Raw genomic sequence first — 23,806 nt, 5'->3', positions numbered from 1 at the left:
GGGTTAGCATGTTTCAAAATAATAGGACCCCAGCAGAGATATTCTATTCTAGATGGAATTTAATTTAATCGTCAGCAAAATCACTGGCTCTTGATTTCTTATCTTCTGAGAAAGATCGATAAGACCATTATAAAAGTGGGACCATTCTTTAATCAGGCTGATTTAGTTTATACCAGATCTAGTTTGATTTATTTGACAACTTTCCACATTGCCTTTTTATACAGTAACTCCACAATCACACTTTGAGGATTAGCTACATCTGGCTCACTTCTGCCTCGGGGCAAACTGACAGCAGTGGTGGCAGTTGTTCCGAGCCAATGGCACCTCTGACCACTATATCTACATTCTAGAATAGGTAATGGTATGTCAAGTGAGTCCATGCTTGAATGTTGTGCTTGTAAATTGAAAATCCTATTCTAGACATTTGCTTGAGTTCACAGCAATGACCTCGTACAGCTAGAACTGGTTCATTTCATAATCAAAATTATGACACAATCCAGTTTCAAGCAACATATGCAAGAAAGCAACATTTAGACCGCATATAACATTTGGAATTGTGCACTAAGAATGCAAAAACTTCTCATCCTGGCCCGGATTTTTCCATTGATAAGTTGACTTGACCAAAACCCCAGACGTTTTTCTTCCCATAGCTTGTGGGAACGCTCCCACTCAGAGCCGACTCTGTCCTGCTTTTGAGTTTCTCCTCTCCTCTCCTCTCGGTTTCCCCCGCGGTCGTTCCCACTGCCCAGGACTTTCTACTGAACAGGAAAACCTTTTATCGGGCAGACCGAGGTGGAATTTCCTTTGGCGCTTCGAAAACCCACGGACACTCGAGCGATACGTCACACTACTTACTACGTTCTGTCCTTCAAAAAGACTATATCGTCACAAGAGCAGCGTTTAGCTTCGAAACCTAGGACTACGGCAGGACTTTGCAAGAACTAAAGCGGGTCTAGACTAGGACTAGACCAGACCTCAGTCAGAATTATCCAACGGGGGCTAAACCAGGACTGAAAATCAGAAAGGGGAAAGAAGAGAAACCAAAGAGTGGATTCCAAAATGTCATGAAATAATGATTAAGAGTGAGTTCTTGTTCTGAATCTTTTACTTTGACATTAAAACTTTAGCAAAAAATCTCAAAAGTTAAAAACTGACTGAACCAGAAACAAAAGAGATTAAAAACAGGACAACACATCATCTGACAGTACTAAACCAAGACTACACTAAAAACATCTTGCCACCCTTTGATTTTCGCTCATCACCCGAGTACGCTGACAACATCTTGGCTAGCGTTAGCTTCTAGCGTTGTCTGGGGCAGCCCGGAGCAGAACTCAGGCTAAACAAACACAAGCTAACACCGGGGCTAGCCACAAACCTCAGACCACTTCTCTCAATTCCCGCTCGGGGCTTTTCTCCCTCAAGCATTAGATAGACGAGAAGGGAAAAGCACATGCCCAGATGAGCCTTTTTTTTTTCTTTTTTTTTTTTGGATGGGCTAAAATTTGATCAACTGCCGCCAAGAAAGGAATCTCAAGCTAAAGGCCCCTGGTGTAAGTGGTTTACCGTGATATTTGCGGTCACTTCCCAGTTTCCGCCGCTCCTACTGTGCCAATAAGGGAAGCACCAGGAAGTTCATCAACAACACTGCCATCGAGACGATATTTAGACATACAAAAGGTCAAATATTTAGACATCAAAAGCACGCGGCTAAGTGGTCCACACAATCCACCGCTCTCACAAAAGCGACACTCGAATCCGCCTCGCGCTTATTGTCCCGGGGGGTGCTCCAGCCTTGTCAAGCACTCTCCACCCGAAGAACTCCTTGCCTCTCCGTTTGATTGCCATGCGCCGCGCAGCCGATCTGGAGAGGGTTTTTTGGAGTGGCACCCAAGGGTGATCTCCCGCACATGAAAGAGGGAAAAAGGCACCCGGGGGGCTTCCTAGCAAAACAGTCGGGAAAGGATATAGGGAGCACCCGTGGGAGATGCTTGGGCGTTCTTTGGGCTAAGGTTTGTGGCATGAAGACTCATTCAGAAGTGTCTTGTTCAATGAGACAATGGGAAAACTAGTGTACTTTAGAGGAATTCTACAATTACTGAAAAAAGGCTGCACAAATACTAAATGAGGAACAAAACAAGGCTAAAATGGAAGTGAATTGTATCAAATAACAATTAATAAACCAAGCTATTCGTTTAGCAAGTCGTCAAATGTGCGACGCAGAGTCCTGTTACGTTCGACGCCGCACAGCAGCAAAGCAGCTCTCGTCATAAATCTTGTTTGTCAACTCTGCCTTCTACAACCATAAATCATGTCGCAAAATGTAGATATAATTACAGATACCTCCAAAATAAGGCGTTATTATGTTTACACTACATGCCAGTAATAAGAAATGAATCTGTCAGCGAGCGCGGCTTCCAAAAAGGCACGGGACGGATTCCAACATCGTGCAAAAACCTGTGAAGTTGTGATACCCGTGACCCCGGGTTGTGAAGAGCCGACAATAAAGGCTTTACTCCTTCAGCCATTCACACAGGAACAAAACCCACAGCCAGCTGGCTATGAGGTACAACTGCTAACCGCTCTGCCACCACGCTTGATGTTACACTTCGCGTTAACTAAACCAGGATCAACGCTTGCCAAAGCTAGGATTAGCTTTTTGGATAATTTTCCAGTATAATAGGCAACTAAAGTGGACTATTATTTGATTACATTTATAGATAGTAAAATAAATGTCTAAGCTGTAACAGTAGTAGAAGCAGTAGTAGTAGAAAAGTTTAGTTTTCCCTAAAGCAAGCAGCAATTAGGAACTGTACGCTGGTCACAAGTAGGCCTGAAAGATCTATCGTTATCGTATTGATATCGAGATATGAACATTCAAGATATTCAAAATACTAAAATTGAAAAAGCAAGATATAAACAATATAGATTTTCATCAATAAAACTGCACTATTTTGTATTATGATCAAAACATTTTTGGAAAAATGCGTAGTTTTCACCTAACCCAGAGTTACATCGTATCGTATCGATACGTATATCGTACGCTTTTCACATTCTAAAGTATTACACAACCCAAAATGACATTGTGCTCATAGTTAGCAAAAATATGGCATAGCTATATATAGTAGCTGTGGTAGTAGTAGTAACAGTAGTTGTGGGTTGCATCGACAAGGGCATCCGACTTCAAAAACTACATGTCAAACAAACACAACGAACCTTTGCAAAACTCTTTTCAATTTTTCCTCAAAAAACTGCAACCTGTATCATCCTAAAGTCATGCTTTATACGAGAAAGCGGCTGCTAGACTAGAGAAAACTCCTCTTTCCCTCTCTTACCCTCTCTCTCTCCTTACGCTGCCAGCTATAGCCACCGCCGCACGGTTTTAATGCAACATCCGATCGATAGGACTTAATTCAGCTATCATTGCGGGGGTAATGTGTCATTTTTAATAGCGCTGCCACTAAATTAAATTCAAAGACACCGCGGCTAATGGCGTCGAGGGGAGAGATATTTTGCCGTGATTTGCTAGCCGCGGGTTTAATGCTCTCATATCTGCGCGCGGATGTACTGTAGAGGTGATCGTTTCGACGCTACGGGGCAAACGCAAGGGGGAGCGTCGGGAGAGGATGAGAAGACAGAGCGGGATAGAAGGGAGTGTGACGGCGCAAAGACATGTTTTTAATTACACTAAGTGTCTTCGGTTCAGAACGGTGTCAAGATTAGATCAAGCTACTACTAATACTGCAACCAGCTACTAATACAGCAAAGACGTTTTTTTTAAATTAACTATAACAAACACAAAAACAACACAAGATTTAACTAACAACAATATATGATGCTAATGCTAGGACACAGCTGTTAGCATACATTTTCCATATACTAACATTAGCTAAAAACAGTATATAAAAAGTGGAGAAAAAAGCCGTGGAACAACTCCTTTAGCTGTTGAGCTACTACTGTTTCTACACTTATTACACAGTGGTGTCCAAGTGAACAATAACTCCAGTATTTTGCCTTTTAAAATCTCCATTAGTTTATTATTGGTGCTAATCCCATGATGCTTAGCGGTATGACATCACATTCCCGAACTCTATAAGATTCCAGTGAGGACACAGCACTAGCCTAATTAGCTGTCTGCGAATAGCTACTGTTTTATTACCTGTTTATAATTGCAACCTTTGCTAATAGCGATTATTCAAACAGCGATAAGCTTTTTTTTTTTTCAATTCAATGTACAATATCCAGTGGCCTCATAACCACTATATCAGCCATAACCCAGTTTTCTTTCCAGGCATGTGTGCAAAACAAACCCTGTTCAAATGCATTACCGCAACTTTGCTAGCTCCGGCGCGGCTACAAAAGCAACAGCCTCCCCTCCGCATGAATTATTTATCAGCAGGGGAGGGCGCATCCACAGACGCTGCCAAGACAACACAAGCATTTTGTCACAAGCCCCGTGGGTCTGATAAAGTTCAAACAGTCACCCAAACACAACAAAATAACGCCAAAGACGCAAGAAAATACGGGGGGAAAACAAAGATGTAAGCGCGGCTCCCTTAAGCTAGCTATAATTAGGAGCAAGGGCTGTATGCTAGTCGCTAATTGTGTTAGAAGTGCAATGCCAAACAGTATTAGATGGTAGGAGGAGATACAAAGTAGCAGTAGTCGAGGAGTCTGGAAGTAGTACATTAGCAGTAGGCTACGTTTAACTAGAAAGTCAGGAAGAGAATCTGTGGTAAAGCAAAAAAGATAAAATTAGCTGCTAAATGTAGCCATGTTAGTAGTAGAAGAAGAATTTGAGTAAAAGGAAAAGTGGAAAGTAAGTAAGAGGAAAAGAAGAATCAAGGAAAACGTGATACAGCCTACTACTATTTCTATGTAGTTTAGCCAAACTTAGCCCTATAATAGCCAATTAGGCTAATTAGCTTTTTAAACATTAGCCTACTACTTTTCCTATTAGTGAAATATTATACCAAGATCACTCTTTCTATTCTTTCTTAAGTCCATAAGTTGTCCACTTAATATACTATTATCCTAGGCTAGCCATAGCCTAATTTTGGAGGCCAACATTTTGTTAGCCACATAGCATAATTGCCTAACTAATTAACTAACTAATGTTTTGATTTTGGAAATCATGTAAAAAGACGCTTTATAGGAAACACATTGTTTTTCTCTTATTGCCATTTTAACAATACAACATGACTAAGCAATTATGCTATGTGGCTAACGATTTCTATTTCAACTATAGCTGGGACCTTTTTCAATTCATTTCGGTTAATTAATTACATTTGGCTTAATGCGATAAAAAATATTTTTCTAAATGAATCATACTTTACTTTAGCGGCACAAACACTTTTTCAGTTTCAGACATTGCTTAGGGACAGACACCGCGTGAAGCCAAAAGTCAAACTTGTCAAACTTGTTTATGCACACAGTTAAGCCGACATAAACTTATTAAAAAAATGTCATTCTGCAAAATACATAAAGCTGCTATTGTGTTTGAAATGATCACACAGTCCTCACATCTCACTTAAAATAAGTTCAAATGTAGGACAATGAAAGAAGCTTCTAAAACATACAATTACAAAATAAATCCAACATCTAAATAAACGATGCTTAAATTCGATTAATTAATGACAAAGTAGAAGTAGTAGAAGTATCAACAGCAGCCACAGCAGTAGTAGTAGTAACCAATCCCCAAAGCTAGCGCGCTATAATTAAGAGCTAAAGATTCTGTGTACGCTAGCTGCTAATTGTGTCAAAAGTGCAACGCCAAACAATAGCTACAAGATGGAAGGAGGAGAGATACAAGAGATGCTAAGTCTCCGGGGGGTGGCCTATTGCGTTGGCCGGGGCAGGCGACCGACATCCCATAATACACGTCGTAATTAATATAAAAGGAGCAGACAATATGGGGAGAGGAGGGTTTGCCGTATAGCGCGAGGAAACGGCCACTGGAGAGGCGGGAGGCAATAGCGCAAAGTCCCCGGTCTCGCATTTACAAACACCTGCCCGGCACAATCTCCACAGCATCCCCAGGAATTTGGAATAAAATTGATTTAGCGGCATCATTGAGTCTCTCGCCCCGGAATTCCCAAGGAGGGCAGCGACGGGAGGGAAGGGAGGGAAGGAGGGGGGGGGAATGGGGGGGATCTGGCAAAGGCAATATAAGCGGGGTGAGCAATTGCCGTGGGATTGTAGTCGGATATAGATATAAGTGTGAACAGCGGTGCAATTACAATAGCCTTAGCCAATGAACAGTAACCATTTCACAAAGCATGTTAGCTAGATTTAAAAGTCAAAGCCACCATAATGAAGTATACTGAAGAGCATGCTGTGTGTAAAATTCCATCTTATAAATCTACATTTATCATATAGTAATAGAGTTGATATTATTGTAATTTAATGGTGCACTTGCATAAAGACTCTTTGGATTTCAGTATAATAATAATAATAATAATAAATTTTATTTATATTGCACTTTACATTTCAGCGAAACCTCAAAGTGCTAGAATAAACTATAAATTTAATATATTATGGTAAAACAAAAATGCAAAACATTAAAAATATATATATATAACTTACAGAGCCGTCACAATGGAGGAGGTCAATTGGGCAATTGCTTAGGGGACCCCAAGCTAAAGGGAGCCCCAATATGTAGCTGTTCGTACCAACGGGTTTGTAAATTCAATGGTAATCAGGGTTTCTGTGGGACATTAAAAATCATTAAATGAATTGTGCCAAAATCAAGGCCTTAAATGACATTGAAAAGCACTCAATTGGATTCAACCTGGTATTAAATGTAAATTTATTGGAAGATCATGATATTGCTAAAAAAAAATTCCGAAAATACCAAAATGATGGTCTAAAACATATTAAATTGCAGTTTTGGCTGAAATTGACCACCTTTTTGGCTTTGTCCAGTTCTCTTTCCTCTGTTTGATGAAATGCAAATCTTCAGGAATGAAATAGGTGCTGATTTTTTTCTGCATTTGTGGCATTAAAATTCAAATTGGAAGTTAAAATTGGCATTAAATTTGACTTGCCTTTCTGCCTGTATAAATCCTGATAATGCTACCTATTAATCATCAATTGTAAAAGCAATTTCCTTTGTTTTTTTTTGTCAATTCCGTGTCCATTGTGGCCCGAAAAAGTTTAGAAATCGATCCAAAAATGTATACAACATGAAAAGGGATACAGTGGTGTGGTATAGCGCAGCCTATACCAGCCATGCACTGCTTGAAGTAATAGGCTGGTAGTAACTGTAAAAGTAAAGCGTACTTCCAAACATTTTTTTATTTATTTTTTGTCTTTTTTTCACATGCCATCCCTCATTCGTCCAAACACCTGCCGGCTCCTCCGCTCCTCCCCGGCCTCATCCCCTCATCCCTGCAGGAATCCACAATCAAATTCATTTAGCTCCATCATTGAATTTCCTTGAACTCCCCCCGCGGAAAAGCAGCCGCACGCAGCAGCAGCAGGAGGAGGAGGTGGGGGGGGAGATGGGGAGGGAAAAACCTGTCTGCGCCTATGTGTGTCACAGCGAGGCGCACGGCAGGCAAAAACCGCTGACGCACCGAAAAAAAAGACGGAGGGTGGGGGGGGAGAAAAGAAAACTCGGCGTGGCCATAAATCACCCATAAATTGACATTTCCTCACACATCTCGCCGCACGGCACAAACAGCGCGCCCGCATGCGAGTGTAATTACATAGAGGTGCGCCGAGCGGAGCCAATGCATATTTACAAACCCACAATTACCAGCGATATAAAAAAAACAACAAAAAAAACACTGTCATTTAGCGGCTAATAATTCACCCGGGCGTGTTTTAGCAGACACCTGTTTATGTTCACGCCTCCCGTAACTTTCTCTGAGGGCGAAGAGGCGGCTGTGAAGTCGCCAAAATGTTACAGGAGTCGAGGCCGGCATGCTCAGGTGAGAATCTGGAAGGCGTGATTTATGTTGTAATACTGACTCACAAAACATAAAATACTGAGGAGATCCTTTCACTTCCGAAAGAATGTATAAACCACAAGCTAATTATGAAGTAGTAGTAGAAATGGCATTCAGAGTGGTCTGTGTACTTTTGCGTTCATTGTGTTTTCGGTTTTAAGGCGAGACACTGCAGGTGAATAGGGGAAAAAATGCATATTTACAGATATCAATTTGAAACTTTTGCTGTCGATCACTGGCATAAATGTGAGAAAAACATACATGGCAAGTTTTCTGTCATTTTATCTTTTCATACAAGAACAAGGTGTTTTATGCCTAAAAATGCCCCAAATTTCACATCTTTTCGGCGACGAAATCTGAATAATGGATAGAGCTACATTCAAATTTATGGTTTCATTTTATTGATGAATGAGTTACCAAGACGTTTTCAGAAAGGATTCAGGATATCTTGTTTAGTTTTAAAAATAAGCTGTTTTTTAGTGGAAAATTTTGTAAAAAATTAATTTTCACCTATTTTTTGACATTCAAAACTCAATAAATGGGGCTTAAGGGATTTAATAATAAAAAATCCCTCTGAAAAAATCTTCCAAATATTGTTCAGTCCAAGGCTGGAAAATTTGAAGTCTTTAGGTCCGACTGACGTGGACATAGTGTCGCCACAATGACAGAAAAATGTGTTTTGAGAAAAAGGCCCTTGAAATTGCATTCGCCCATATAAGTCTATGGGGGAACATTGAATCAGCGCAATATTTAAACATGTTATTGTGAAGATTAGGCATATTTTCTGTTTCCGGGTGAAAGCTTATATGTTCAGAGACCAATTTGGCTTTTTTTTTTACATATTCTGCACTGTTGCAATATCCAAAAAAAATTCCCTGTGTCAGACAAGTACTTCACAATCGAATATGCAGAAAGGAAAATGCAATAATTAAGCTTTTGTTGATGTACTCAGATCATGGATGTATTATGAGATGGACTAAACTTTGATTTGTGCTGTTTCTCATCAACGAGCAAGTTTCACTTCCGGGTATTTGAGCTGACGCAGAAAAGGATTCAACGTAATTAATAAAGGTTAACTGTTGTATTTTCTGTGTTGGCGAATGTCTTATATAGACAAATAAAAAAACAAAATAGTCAGTATCTTTTTTTATATTGCAACAGTATACAAAACAATATGTAAAAACGCAATTTTTCATTTTGCACATTGCTTTTAAAATCGGAAATACAATGAACGCAAAAGTAAATGGACCCCGAATCTCTACATTTTACGTTCTTTCCATTGCAAATAAGAAGGAAAAAAATGATAAATGTAACTTTTTGTATTAAATTCATGATCATTTTGCAAAGCTGTAAAATGCCAATGTGAGGAAAAGGCCTTTTAGGTGAATTACACACATTGGCAAACGGTAATAATAATAAGGGAGGGGTTGAGGGTTTTTCCTACATGTGAGAAGTCGGATCGACAGAACTCCACATACGAAATACCTCGGTCTACTTTTTTTGATGAGGTCTCACTGTGTTAAAGCGTCCGTAAATGGTGTTTACTGCAGGCGCACGCTCAAAAGCCCCGTTACCAGACATGCATTACGGGGAAAGCAACAAGTGAGTGGCAATGGTGACCGATACAAACTGTAAAGTAAAAGCACCCACGGACGCCTGAACTAAGACAGGCCCGAGGTGGATCTACTCACTGGGAAGTATCGTTTATTACATCATTTCAAAATAAAATAATATTGTCTATATATTGTATTTTTTTTTTATCAGGAATTCAGCCTGCAGTTTTGAAACAAAGATTAAAACATGCTTTAACCGAAGTTAGGGGAGAAAAGTTGGTCCAAACGCATTCCAAACATTCCACTGAAATGAGTTTACGATGCGCAGCATACAGCGTGAGGGAAAAGTATGTGAACCCTTTGGAATTACTCCTGAGAATGTTTGCATGTTACGGCCAATAAAAATATGCTAACATGTACAGTTGGTATTAGTTTAAGCACACACTGTTTACTCATTGTTATTTTAAGGCAAAAAGAAATAAACTGAAACAAAAAATATACCTAATCTTCACAAAAACATGTTTAAATGTTGCGCTGATTCAATGTTTCCCCACAGGAAGTGACATCGATAGAGGTGTCTGTCACTTCCTGTCAGTGTCCAATAAGGAAGTGAAACTATAAACATGAAAAAATGTCAAACTAAAGAAAGATGGGTAAAACTTTTAGTGAAATCTTAAATATAATTGTGTTAACTATGTTTTAGCAAAAAATGTGCCTAATTTGTCATATGCACTTTAAAGCGATAGTCTGTAAGTTTGCAAAGTGAGGAGAGAAACAATCAAATCTCCCCCCTCTTTAACCAGAAAGTCATTCTTAGTTTGCAAAATGAGGAGAGCAGGAACACCATTTTCAATCAAGCTCCTCCCCCTTCTCCTGATTGGACCTGACAGGCCGGTTCACAGGAAAAGCTCATCTCATTGGTCAAAGTGGTGTCCCGGGGATTCTCATCAGTATTCTTATCAAGTATTCAAGTATTCTTATTTAATGTTACTAATGTTACCTCAAATTTCAGACCCAGGCGGTCAATTATACACGATCTATCAAATCTGTAAAACATTTTAAACTTACAGACTATCACTTTAAGTATATATATTTACCAAAGCTCAACAGAGGCTTTACAAATACCTAAAAGTGCAATTCGTCTTTACTTTTGCAAACATTTTATGATATTTTCCCGCTAATTTACATGACGTAACGTTGGATCTTGTGTCAACACTGAACAATTTCCCCCCTTTCCACCCCCCCCAGGCAGACGCACACGAAGCAAAAGATTAGCTGGGAGGGGACCGCTATCTCTCCCCGAGGAGCGCCCGCTGCTCCGGCGAAGAAAACAAAAAAAGACAAAACTATAAGCCCTGGCTGGGACTTTACAAATCCCACGCAAATTCCCCCCAATAACAAACGTGGAAAGGAGCGAAATTCAGCCCCCCCCCCCCACCCCCCCACAATCCCACTTCCCTCTAAACAAGTCCCCGGTGCTTGAAAGGGAAGGCTAGACAAACACGAGTGTAGGCAGCCGACACAAAAGCTCATTCTCGCCGGCAGATAATATTCCAACAGCGCTAATTCTATTTGCCTGGCTAATTGGATGTAGCGCGGGAGACGCAAATTCTGTTCAGTAATTAAAAAGACAAGGGAGAGGACGTTTCTCTGACGGGTGGAAACAGTTTGGCGAAGCTTTGCACAGGCCAAAAAAGGTCAATATTGAGTAGTTGACACTCGTTTTTTGGTGTTTTTTTGGGCGGTTTCCAGGGCGAGGACACAAGTCAAAGCTCTGCCATGTTAAAATATAAAATAAGCTATTTTCAACAACACTGATGATTGATGCATATGAATTAGCAATTAGCAATTTTAATGGTAATAGAACAAGAAAACAGGAGTCTGTCCATAACAAATAAGCGGAGAGGCATAGACACAATTTTTGCTAAACACAATGATTTTGCTCCAAAACAAAACCGTTTTTTTTTTGTTAGTTTGACATCTTTTGGGATGATTATTGTGTCACTTCCTTTTTGGAAACTGACAGAAGTGACATGTGTAGAGGTGAAAAATTTCAAACCGATGCTGTGCCGACCATGTGATAGATACAGGCGGCATTGCGGCATACCAGGGGGCGTGGCCAAGCCTGGGGGGGGGGGGGGGTAAACATGCAAAGTGTTGGGGTCGCCCAGGCCGGTGCTGTAGCTTCTCTAATCAGCACAACAGTTTTCAGCAGTGCTAGCGCAACAATTGCTCAAGGGTTTTCAAATCATCAATTACCCTTTAACACGATGAGCTAACACAATGTACCATTAGAGCCCCTGCACACCTCTGTAGGTACTCCTTTAAGAGCCACCAGCAAGAATAGGCATTCACAACATTAACAATGTCCAGACGATTTCTCATTCATTAAAAAGAAAATCTGTGCTTTTAAGTGAACCCAAACTTTTGAGCGGTAGTGTATTTATCACACACCGATAAAGTCAAGCCAAATCCAACATTTTTTCAAAGCAAATTGATCAGTAGAAGCAAAAAACGGCACTCGTTGCTAATGTTCGCATATGTAGCATGAAGCTAACATTAGCTGTCTGGTTTAGCATTGTCCGTTTTTGAAGTCTTTACAGGCTGTTCACCCACTTTGCTCCTGTCCAGGTCTCTGTATCTTTACTTCGTCCAAAAATATGCTCATAATTCAGCATTTGTTACAGTAAAGTTTTCTCTTCTTTGTTCCCCCCCCCCCCCCCCCCTGGCTGCTTCAAACATGACCATATACGGGCAAATCCGAAGATGCCGTCTGTATCTATGTCAATGAGAGATGAGCGAGTCAGCATTCATATTAGAGCTGCAACTAACGATTATTTTGTTATCGATTATTTTCACGATTAATCGCTTGTCTGTGAATGGTGTAGGAAAATTGTATTTTTTTATTTTTTTTATCACATTATAGCTTAAGTGGCGCTGTTTGAGGATGTGTTGATGGAGTAAACTACAGGGAAATGTTTTTTGAAGGGTCTATTAATGACATTTACAATGTACAAAACACTACAGACCCTAAATATAAAATCAAACTAGGTTTTCATCAAAAATACTACATTTTTTATGTCATTTTTGCTCCATTTTAGTCTGTGTGAACCAGAAAACGATTCATCGATTACTAAAATAGTTGTCGACTATTTCAATAAGCGATTAGTCGTCGATTAATCGATTAGTCGTTTCAGCCCTAATTCATATGGAGCCTTCCCTCTGTCCATGTCATGAACTTAAAGATGGAAATAAAACTCACTTTTCTTCATTAAATTGCAGCCTCACTGAAATAAATCATTATTACTGACAATAAGATGTTATCACTCTAAATAAGTCATGAAACCTGTCATATTCACACAAGAGTATACCACAAAAATTCCACTCAGAAACTGTTTCAAAAGTTATTTCTAATGTTTATATTGTGTGCGACTTACACCCTTCCGTCTCATCTCACGCTCGACTTCTTTTTAGGGGGCTGTGTGCTCAAAAGAACAGGTAACGCGAAGTAACTCGAATAGACTCGAGTGGCGTAGTCAAGTGCGCCGTAGCTACTATTATGGTCTGACTGTCAGGTAGAAGAATAGAGCGATAGACAGAGAGTGAGAGAGAGAAAAAAGGGGGGGTAGATGTAAAAGAGAGGAGGAAAAAAAAAAAAGCAGCCAAGAACCTCATCATCATCTCGAGAAAAGAACGGAGGGGGGGGGGAAATGAGCGGTGCCCTAAGGCGATATATTAAAAATGCATATCAAAGCAAAGAGGGAAAGAGAGAGGGGGACAGACAGTGTGGAAACTAAATAAATTAGCATATCTAACTATCACACGGCGAGCCAGGACACAACAGATTAATAATAGAAGACAGGCAAATACATATGAATAAGTCACGTAGATCAAATATACGGGGAGAGGAAGAAAGGAAGAAGTGGAGCAGACTCTTCGGCTGTGTTGCATTGTTGATTCCGAGCAGCATCGGAGGCTTGTGATGCGCACGCTCACAATTAGACACGGTGATGAGTTAACCGCTCGGTGCCGGAGAGGGGGGGAGCACGCGCCGGGCGAGCAGTGGCGATATCGGGCCCCGCAGCTCGAAACACTCGAAAAATCCATGAGCATATTGTCCATTTTTTTTTAACTCTCCAGGGGGGAGATTGATGAGTTTGATTTAAAGGACGTGGAACGCTGTGGGGATGTATCAACTTTCACAGAGTCGCGCGTTTAGGAGCAGAGGTGGGAAGAGCCAGGGCCGGATTGAAGTAAAATGGGCCCCCGGGGGTAATGTTTTTTCAGGGCACCCCCATAATCAATCAATGTTTATTCATATAGTGCCTTAACCTCTTGCCACCCGCCTGAACCAAATGCGTTCTGTCCTCATTGGCCGTTATATCGGTCAGTGTAACGCCTCATTTGAAAGCTAAGACCCACAAAACTGATCATTTTCCTCGCGTTGTTGCTGTGTTGTGTCACCTTTTATATGTGTTTTTTTTTTAGTTTAGAGCTTAGAGTTTTTGTAATTTTTTGGTTGAGTTTTTGTCACATTTTTGCTGAGTTTTTGTCATTTTTTTGTTGAATTTTTGTCACATTTTTGTTGAATTTTTGTCATTTTTTTGTTGAATTTTTGTCACATTTTTGTAGAATTTTTGTCAGATTTTTTTTTTTTGGTCACTTTTTTGTTGCGTTTACATCCTTGTTTTCTTCTCATTTTTTGTGGCTGTTTTGGTGCTTTTTTCCCAAGAAGCTTTTAGATTAGGGTAAAGCCAAACTGGAGAAAATGGGATCCGTTCAGGTGGGAGTTAAGAGGTTAACAACATCTGTACTGTATGTCTGTCTGTCGGGTTTCTCTCTCTCTACAATGAAAGGATTAATGCCTTTTTGTTTTTTGTTACATGCAGAAGTAAGTTCTTAAAGGCACACTGTGTAACTTTTTGGACTACACTGGTGCCATCAGGACAAAACATGCTCCTAATGACCATCTTGACACAGAAAATGCCATTTCTGCAGTGGTTCATCGAAGAGTGGATTTGGATGTGAACCTAACCTGTTCAAATCTCAAATTCTGCTGATTCTAGTGAAGACGAGCTGGAGACGCACCCACTCCCAATAAAGTTACAGTCATGTCTCATATTAGGAGAGTTGAGCCGCTCATGGCAGAAGCTTGTTAGTACATTTTTTTCAATGATTAAAATATCTGTCATATAATAAAATGCTTGTATTTCAATTTTAATGTTAGGGTAAAATCCTACGCGGCGTGGCTTTAAACAAAATGATGACGAATTTGTGAAAAAACAAAAACAGTTTAACATCCCAACAACCCAATTTTAGCTCCGAGGGCCTTGTGGAAGAACCTTTGCCGCTGCCCGTCTGGTGGGGGGACTCATTTAAAAAGGGGGTCTGGGGTGTCCTCCCACAGAGGTCTTTTTTTATCTTAATGGTGCATTTTGGTGCATTTTAATAGACCAATAGGTACATATTTTTTCCCAGGGTCAACTTGGTTTAGTCCTGGTTTAGTCCTGGTTTAGTCTCGGGTAAAAAACGTTTACAGTTTACAGCCTGCACTGAGCATTTTTCTCTGTATGCCCAAGGGCCCTTCAACCTGCTGGGCCCCTGGACTTAGCCCCTGTAAGACCCTGCATAGATCCGGCCTTGGTTAGAGCAGCTAAAAGAATTAACTCGAGTGAGAGTCGCTTTACTCAAGATGAAGAAAAAACAAAACAAAATGCCTCAAGTAAGAGTGAAAAAGTAGCTGGGGGAACATGCTACTCGAGTACTGTGAGTGTAAAAGCCTGATTCATGATGAGAAACAAAAAACAATGTAAAAATCCTCGTATTTCCAACAGAAATGCCACTTATACACTTAATTAATGATGCATTAACACTTAATTTATCATGAACAACTCATTAGTGAAGTGTGACTAACACTTAATAACTACTTAGCTACTTCATTTATTGCCTTACTCATACAACTAAAAAACCTTAAACAACTGACAGACTAACTGATCTGCATTGCCCTAACAAATAAAGCTTCAGTTTTCTGACGCTGAAGCTCCAAATGTCAGCATCGACTCCCCTCGTCTTGTCCTTGTGACTAAGAAGACGGTGACTTTTCTCTTTGGGGAGCTGAGAGTCCAAACAGCCGGCGGATGCAACAACATGGCAGCTGTCCTAAAGTAAATACTCCGAAATGAGAGCCATTTGGTCGAGCGTCCTCACCGGCAGCCGACTCACACGCACTCAGGTCTTTTTAAAACTCGGCTGCAGTGACTTTCGGACTAAGAATTCAGACTTCGAATCGACAAGTGTCTCGAGAAGACATTGTCCCGGCTCTCGGAAGAGGTTTGTATCTTGATATATTTTGATTTTAAAAGCATGTAGTAGTTTGGTTTTGGAGCCGGTTTGCAAAGACTAAAATAACAAAATAGCAAAAGGGAAAAAAAAGAAAGAAAAAAAAGACGAACATGTGGAGGGAAGAGTGACAAGTCTGTGTTCAATAATAGATGGGCAAAAAATGTTCAATTGAAAGTCCATAAGAGCCAAGAACTTCCGGAGCCTGTCCCCATTTCCTGTTAGCGATGCTCTGTCCATGTTTTTCACAGTCTGTTTTTCCTTTCACTACTCGTATTTGTGTCCTGTTCTAAATAAACAAGCCTGGCTCCAAAAATCGAGCCCAATTGCTAGCTTGAACGAGCGTCAGTTAGCTCGCGCTGAAAGCTACGAAGGAAACTATCCATTCTACAGTGTATGGTCACAGCCTGTAACCCACTGCCAATCAGGAAGTGAATGAATGAGCTACATTTATAGAGTGAGTTTCTAACATCGTACTTCCTACAACTACAAATGTCTGCTTTTACAAAACAAAACAAAACAAAAATCAGGCACACGGCCTTGATGTTTATCGACAACCAAATTTCTCACAGCAATTTGCTTTTTTAACACATTAAAGGCGACGTGACGGTGATGGAACGACCCGGCGATCGCAAGACGCATTGCCGCCTTTCCACTAACTTTCCCTATCCCGCATTTGCAAACATCATCTCCGACAACTTTTCCGAAAACCGAGCGGGGCCTTTTCGTCACCTGCGAGCCGGGGAAACGTTGACACGGTTCGAAATAAATCTTTGGATAAAATAAACAACGGACGGGATTTGTCGGGGTGATGGATCGGCCCTCCCTCTCCTCGCGCTTCTCTCTTTACTCCGGTTCTCGCGAGTGGAGCGGCTCGGAGTGGGGAAAGGAGACTTGGCTGGAGCGTCCCCCCCCCCCCCCCGACACCATCTGCCTTCGAGCGAAAACAGCAAGCTTTATCTAATCTGGGCGATACATAAACAACGGCACGGCTCATTTCGGCGCTCGTCCACGCCGCGGCGTGCCGGGAGAGGCCCGGACAGCCGCGGTTAATAGAGGGGGCTGATGAGTTTATGAAAAGGTTGCGATGTTCGATGATGGCCTCGAAAAACGGACGGTATTTCACGGAAACATTTCAACACAGGACATTGTTTGTAGATTTCAAGAAGAAGCTTAATCGTGTCATCGACCTGTGACAAAATAAGCCCCAAAAAAGCAACAAATCTCACAGTTGTACTGGAAATAGGCAGTGTTTCAATTGAATGCATTTTCTGTCGATAAAAAAATCGTAAATAAAGGCACACTTCGCCGTCTGTTGCATTATTGGGTGAGTTTAAAAGTTGGTCATGAATAGGAGAAGCTTTTACGCAGCTTTCCATGCCTGTTAAACCTATCGTCACGCAAAAAAGAGCGGTCACATGAGAAAAAAACGTGAACTTGAGACAAAGCTACGCTGCGATGTTGTTCCAATTGCTTATTTTGTTGCCGTTTCTTTCGCCAAACATCGATTTTGCATCATTTATGTATAGGAGAGGTTTGTGTATTGCATTTCAAAGCTGCAGCAACTACTGCTGTTTGTTATGAATGGTATAGTACTTTTCCCACATCTACTTGAGTCCTATTATAACGAAGTATCTGTACTCGTTCCACAGTGTGCACATCTTTAAGCTTCACGTGACACAAAAAGAGATGTTCTTCAAATGTTTTTGTATATATTTCTGGCATGTCCTTTAGAGATACTAGGGTTCCATGTTTTGTTTCTCATCATTTATGTCCCGGCTGAATCGTAAATCAGACTGTTTGTACTCAAGTAGCATTTCCCCCAGGTGCGTTTCTAAGTCCTTATTTTGGATACTACTTTGTACTTGTTCTTGAGTGAATGCTTTTAACTATCCTTCCCACCTCTGAAAACGACTATGAACCGAGCTTCTTAGTGATGATTAACCTCTTTATTTACAAACAACAAAAAAAGAAGTCGAGTTTAAACTTTGACCCAAACTAAATCCATCCAAAGCAGTTCATGAGCTCGTCTCCCAAACTTTCAGCCACCAAAAACCCGTCGCGAGGAAGTAAACCACGACTAACTGCGAGTGCATCATAGTTAAAAGAGGCTTTCGAAAAAGATCAGGTAGAAAAAGAAAAAGTCCGTACAGGGCCTTTAACTTCCAATCCATCCACGTCGCTGTAGCGTGGGCGCGCGCCCTAATATCCTAGACGATCTCGCCACACACCGGGCTATTAGGCCCGCAGCCAGAGTCGGCATATGTAAGCACCGTGACTTTGCATAACACTTAAATCAGCTTTCCCTCTTAACAGGCTTTTCCCTGGCGCACTCCCGCCCCACCCCACCCCGCCCCCAAGTCCTGCGCGCCACGTAACGTTAACTCCATCCACTCGTAACACTCGCAATAACTCGCACATCAGCGCGCTAATCGCACGATGATCATATTAATAATCACCGAAGTCAGCTCGTATCCAAGGTTGGGGAGTCTGTAATGGGTGTGTGTGTGTGTGTGTGTGTGTGTGTGTGGGGGGGGGGGGGGGGGGGGGGGGAATCGATCGTCAGAACAGAAATTTAAAGCTACTGTAGTCGGAGCGCGCGTAAATCGAATCGAGCATTATGGAGCCTGCAGCCATAAAAGGAGGGGAAGGAGCGTGCGCGCACACACGGGCGCGGGCGAAAGGCGAAAAACGCGGCAGCAAACCGCACGAGCGATCGATGGCAGACAATTAAAAGATATTAACATCACGCACCGGAGGCTGGGGGCCCCCGTTGAACTTGGCTACGAGCCCTTTTACCCCCTCGCTTTCTCCGCCTTTTGCAACATTATCCTGAAAGAGGAGGGAGGGGGGGCTGGGGGAGCGCGCGCGCGTCAATGGAGGTGCAAAAAAATTAAAAATAAAAGACGCTACCTGCGATTCAAACCCTTTACGCATGAGGTGGGGTGTATATATCAATATATCAAGAGCGTGAGTGTCCGTGTGATGGCAGGAGGATGAACTGGAAGGAAAAGTTTGGATGGAACTATAGTCAGCAAGTTCAATAACGCGAAGCCTTTGACAAACGCTCAATGCCTCATCACTACGAGCCGCTTCCGTTATGAATCCATCCTTGACAGTGTCCAAATCAAACCCCCCCTTTGCGCGTACGGGCACCCACGAGAGGCACACCCCCCTCCCTCCCTCCTTCCCTCCCTCTCCTGCTTTAAGAGACGCTGCCCCGGAGCGACACACTGGCTGATAGTGGGTGACCGCATCATAAAAGGCCGCGCACGGGACTTATAAAGCGTGCTTAAGCGGGACAAGCCGGGACAGTGCGGGGCGAGTTACAAACGCGGCGAGGCAGGAATAATCCGACAAAAGCGCCTGGTCGTTTGCGCGAGAATTGCCAGTTTGGAAAGGGTCTGTTTTAGGAGCATCTTTACGCACAACGGTGTTAATTCACTTTACAGATTCTGGAAAATAAATTTGTTTTTGTTTTAATGTTGGTGCAATTTCGCAATTTGCGCACATCCACTGCTAGCGCCAAACGGCTCTCCAATCCGTCTCAAAGCGCAGAGAACGAGAGTCACCAGGCTCGTTGCGCGCAGACCTGCACTGCTGTGGCTGCCTTTTCATGAAAACGAGGCTCGGGCGCGCGAGTGCCACGAGAACGCGCCCCCTTCACTCACTCACTCACTCACGCACAACACACCCACGCGCGCACGAGTGGCCCAAATCAAAAGGACTAAAAAACAATATCCATGTGTTCACGCGCAGCTTTTTGACCCCCTCCAAGGGACGCACAGCCAAAAGGTGCCATCGCAAGGCTGATGGGCGGGTGACCACTACGCACAATAGGCCACGCACGGGACTTTTAAAGCGTGCGTAAGCGGGTGGAGAGTTAGGGACAAGTGAGACAGGCGGCGAAACTGATCAAATGAAAGGAACCACTTTTACAGGGTAAGAAGAAGCAGACAAATGACACTCCACGAGCGTTGGGGAACGAGCTCTCCGTCCGTGCCACGCGCAGAAGCCTCTCCAAATCCGTGGGCAACGTCACCAAAAAACTACAGCCACCACCAGGCCCGGCTCATTGCGCGCGGACCTGCTACGACGCACCGCTGCCTTTTCCTCAAACAACACCCTGTTCAGCAACGAGCCACATGCACGCGCACCAGACAATATTCTACACACACACACACACACACACACGCACACACGCAGACACACGAGTGGCCTCCCCAATCAAAAGGACTTAAAACAATATCCATCGGATCACACGCCGCTTTCTGACCCCCGGGGGTGGGACGCACAGCTCGAAATGTGCCATCGCCCAAACCAAAGCGACACATACACATACACACACACGTACACGTACACACACACGCTAACACACACGCACACACGCAGCCGTAATGGGATTATTAATGCGCCGCCTCATACACACATTACCAAGCCGAATAATAAGTGGGAGTAGGAGAATAAAAAACACGCTCGTTACTCACGTGATCTGCGAGGTTAGTCGAGGATCCGGACAGCTCTTCGTGGTCCGACTTGGAGCTGCCATCCCTCTCGTCGATAACTAAGTCTATTGGCATTTTTCCTTTCAAGCAGCTGATGTACCGATGGCAGAAATTGTCGCAGAGCTCGTGCACCTATTGTTCCCAAAACATGAAAGAAAACAGAGGAAAAAAAGACAAAAGATTTGTTTTTATTATTATTTTTGATGGAAGAAGAAGAAGAAGAAGAGGAGAACAAGGAAGGGGGTGGGGGTGGTGGGGTTGTTCTTAGGCTGGAGTCAAGACCAACAAAGTAATTAAGGGGGCATTATCGGTCGCGAGGAAACAATAGTCAAGGCATAGTTGTGGGGATTATTATTCCTTGGAGACCGGTGCAACAAGTTGAACGACGCGCACACACACACACACACACAAACACAAAAATCAACATTAGCGCCGTGAGCTCGGGAAGGATGCGCGGATGAAACCAAATCTGCGGATCGATAACAATGCGCAAAGGGAGATGGGGCTGTAACTTGTTTAATCAATTGGCTTAAAAACCCAAAAAATAAAATAAAAAATAAATAAAAACATGTTTCATCATTTTACGCACGAAAACAACACGCCACAACAGATTTGTAAAAGATGATTTTTTTTCTATTTACCTTTTCTAATTCCAAGAGATGAAATCGTAATACTTGTATGGCTTGAATCATCTGGTGGGGGAGAAAAGACACAAAAGGAAGTGAGCGCTTTCGGGATAAACATTTTTTTTCTTTTTTACGCACAGTCACATGTCAAAGTGGTTCTGAGATACTCGTTCCCCAAAAAAAAGGAAAAAACTCCAAAAAGAGGGACACGTCGTATACAATCACTAACTCGGTGGTCACTCGTGGGGACAGGCGGGACATTGACGTTGGTTAGTGTGGTCAAACAAACTGGCTCGCCCCAACAAAAAGGGGAACGGGAGCAGATTGGAAGATGGAAGCTACTTTGGTTCTGATTATTATTTTTTTGTATTTTACGCATGCGTTTGTTAATCGAAGCCGTGCGTAATGGACATGCAGAGAGGGGTATTAAAGTGCACTTACCAAATTGTCCAACTCTGGATTCGATGAAAATAGAGGTTTTTCTGCCCGGACCTAAAAATTAAAACAACAAATACGAGAGTGAGGTGATGTTTTACCAGCGCGCATTAAATTGTCTTTGTGTAATTTAAAATACGATAGACGGTATTTATCACAAATTACACACTTAATCAACTCTATACTTACAAAAAAAAGAAGCACTACAAGTAGGGAGTAGTTAATGAGTGCTCTCTCTATGTGTGTGTGTGTGTGTGTGTGTGCTTGTGTTCATTTTTGTTCATTATTTTTTATTTTTTTATTTTTTGACCTGTTTGGCAAAGACCGCGATGTCCTCGTTGAAGGAGTCCGAGGAGCACACGTCTCCGCCGGCGACGCCTGGCTCTCGGGGAGTGCACGTAGCCAGCTCGCACTTCTCGAACACCAGCGCGAGCAGCGGGAACAGGGGGTGGCTGGAACAGACACAGCACACGGCACAGGCGGGGGTTGAGGCGGCGCGGGAGGGTTCGGCAGGAGAACATAAAAAAAAAAAAAACCTATACGTGCGTCAATACTCGCAAAAGATTATACTAGAATTATATTATTATATACCTCCCCCGAAAAATAGTCATGTTCTATAAGGGGACACAGACGGGGGGTTTTGTGGAGATTGTTGTGGTTGTTTTTGTGGAGTTTCTGGTTCCAAGTTACAAATGTATTTGTAGTATTGTGCGTACACACGCGTAAAACGGCAACAGCGTATTTTCAATAGCAATAACAATATTTTTTTTTAAAAAGAAGCTCTGTTCTGTAAACGCCTAGAGAAGCACAAGCTTTGCGAAAATTATTTCATGTATAGTTTCAGGAGGAAGAGATGTCCCAATTTTACGCACTGTACTCCGTCTCCAGACCATTTTTCTTAACCATTTCAAATTTTCTACGTCCACGCGCTAAAAGAACGCGGTCTCATTGTCGAATCTTGACGCAGCGTTGTTCTTTTTTTGTTGCACTTTTTTCGCCTCGGCTTAGGGCTGACATTTCTGGTGACAGCCAAACTCACGGCGTCGTAATAGCTTGTCTTGAGCACTTTTGCAGCCGAAACTTAAAAGAAAACGGTGTGCGTAAAATTTGTTTTGTTCTACGGAGGCGCGTTTGGCGAAGAGCTGCTGTTATCTACAACAGGCCTCTCCAGTTCGCCAGAAATATAACAGAGCAAAAAAATATTTTGAATGTTTTGCTTTGTCAACACTTCACAATTGCCAGAAGCTGCAAAACAACTGACCCCGATCGTAAATCCGAATTAAAAACTCATTTAGGAGTTTTCGTAAAAACGCAACTATTCACCCCAAGAAAAAAAAAAAACCCTGCTTTGATCGTTTGAAGGAGAGAAGCAGAGTGAAAGCGTAGAGCGGACAGGCTGTCAGCAGCAGCAGCAGCACGGCGTGGCTTATAGGACACTCCGTGCGTAAAAAAACCAAAACAAAACACTAATATCGTCCCATCTTGTTTGGTGCGTTTAGGGACAGGAGAAGGCAGACTGTCGTGGTTCAGAGGAGGCTCTTGTGCGTAAAAAAAAGGGGGGCTTTGTCTGAAGGTACAGAAACTTCCACGTAGAGTTGAAAACATTGGTGGGGTGAGAGGAGTGTGTGTCGTTCGCAGCGCGGTGTGTGAACTCGACACGGCCCCTGTGCTCCTTGCCTCCGCTCCGGGCTTTTTCTTTTACTTACTGACGGTCTGCTCCTACAACGTGTCTACAATTACACATCAACAAAACTCCCTTGACGACAGTGGCCGTGGACAAAAAAAAAAAAAGTGCGGTGGTTCCTTCACACAAAAAAAACCTCTTGCATTTCAGGAGAAAAAAAAAAAAAAAAAAAAAAAGTTTGTGGAGGGGGGAAAAAAGCGCGGCGGCTCCTCTTTCGCCTTACCCATAAATTTTGGTCCTTATCCCGCTTTAAAACGTCGTTGACAGCGGAGCCCATGCTCGTGGGCATGACGTTGGGGTGCGGCGCGTGGGCTCCGTAGTGCTGGCTCGCGTGGAGCGGCGGCCCGTGGTTCAGGTGGTGGACCTGGGGCAGCGGCCGCGGTCCGTGCGGGTCCCCCGTACATGGACGCGGGCACGCCGTCCATCCCGCCGTAGTGGGCCAGCTCATCGTACTGCAGAGAGACACAGCGGTCACTAAACATGGTCAAAGCGCGTCAAAAAAAAAAAAAAACACAGACAAAAAAAAGTGTGCTTTGAGTGTGTTTTTTGTTGTTGTTGTTGTTGTTGTTGTTGTTGTTGTTGTTGTTGTTGTTGTTGTTGTGTCTCAACGGACCAGGAACATAGTGCGTGTGAGACAAGAGTGGAGTGTCCCCCGTGAAAGCGCTTCAAGAGATGTCAGCCCCGCTCCTCTCTCCGAAACTAAACTCTACAATGT

The 23,806-nt window shown here is 42.6% G+C and overlaps 1 protein-coding gene across 1 annotated transcript in view; it reads right to left on the bottom strand.

Moving 5' to 3' along the window:
• The window catches only part of meis2a (Meis homeobox 2a), a 151,614-nt gene extending 128,077 nt beyond the window's left edge, over positions 1–23,537 (bottom strand). Inside the window, 7 exon segments of the mRNA XM_079573242.1 lie at positions 20,329–20,478; positions 20,988–21,038; positions 21,414–21,464; positions 21,718–21,859; positions 23,315–23,322; positions 23,324–23,480; positions 23,482–23,537. Of these exon segments, the coding sequence (XP_079429368.1) occupies positions 20,329–20,478; positions 20,988–21,038; positions 21,414–21,464; positions 21,718–21,859; positions 23,315–23,322; positions 23,324–23,480; positions 23,482–23,516 (594 nt within the window). The 5' untranslated portion in view covers positions 23,517–23,537.
• Between the last annotated feature and the right edge of the window lie 269 nt (positions 23,538–23,806).

The sequence above is a fragment of the Gobius niger genome, assembly GCF_951799975.1.
Source record: "Gobius niger genome assembly, chromosome: 16".
In the NCBI taxonomy this organism is placed as follows: domain Eukaryota; kingdom Metazoa; phylum Chordata; class Actinopteri; order Gobiiformes; family Gobiidae; genus Gobius; species Gobius niger.
Note: the sequence above shows the minus strand (reverse complement) of the source record. Positions and strands in the feature narration are given on the sequence as shown.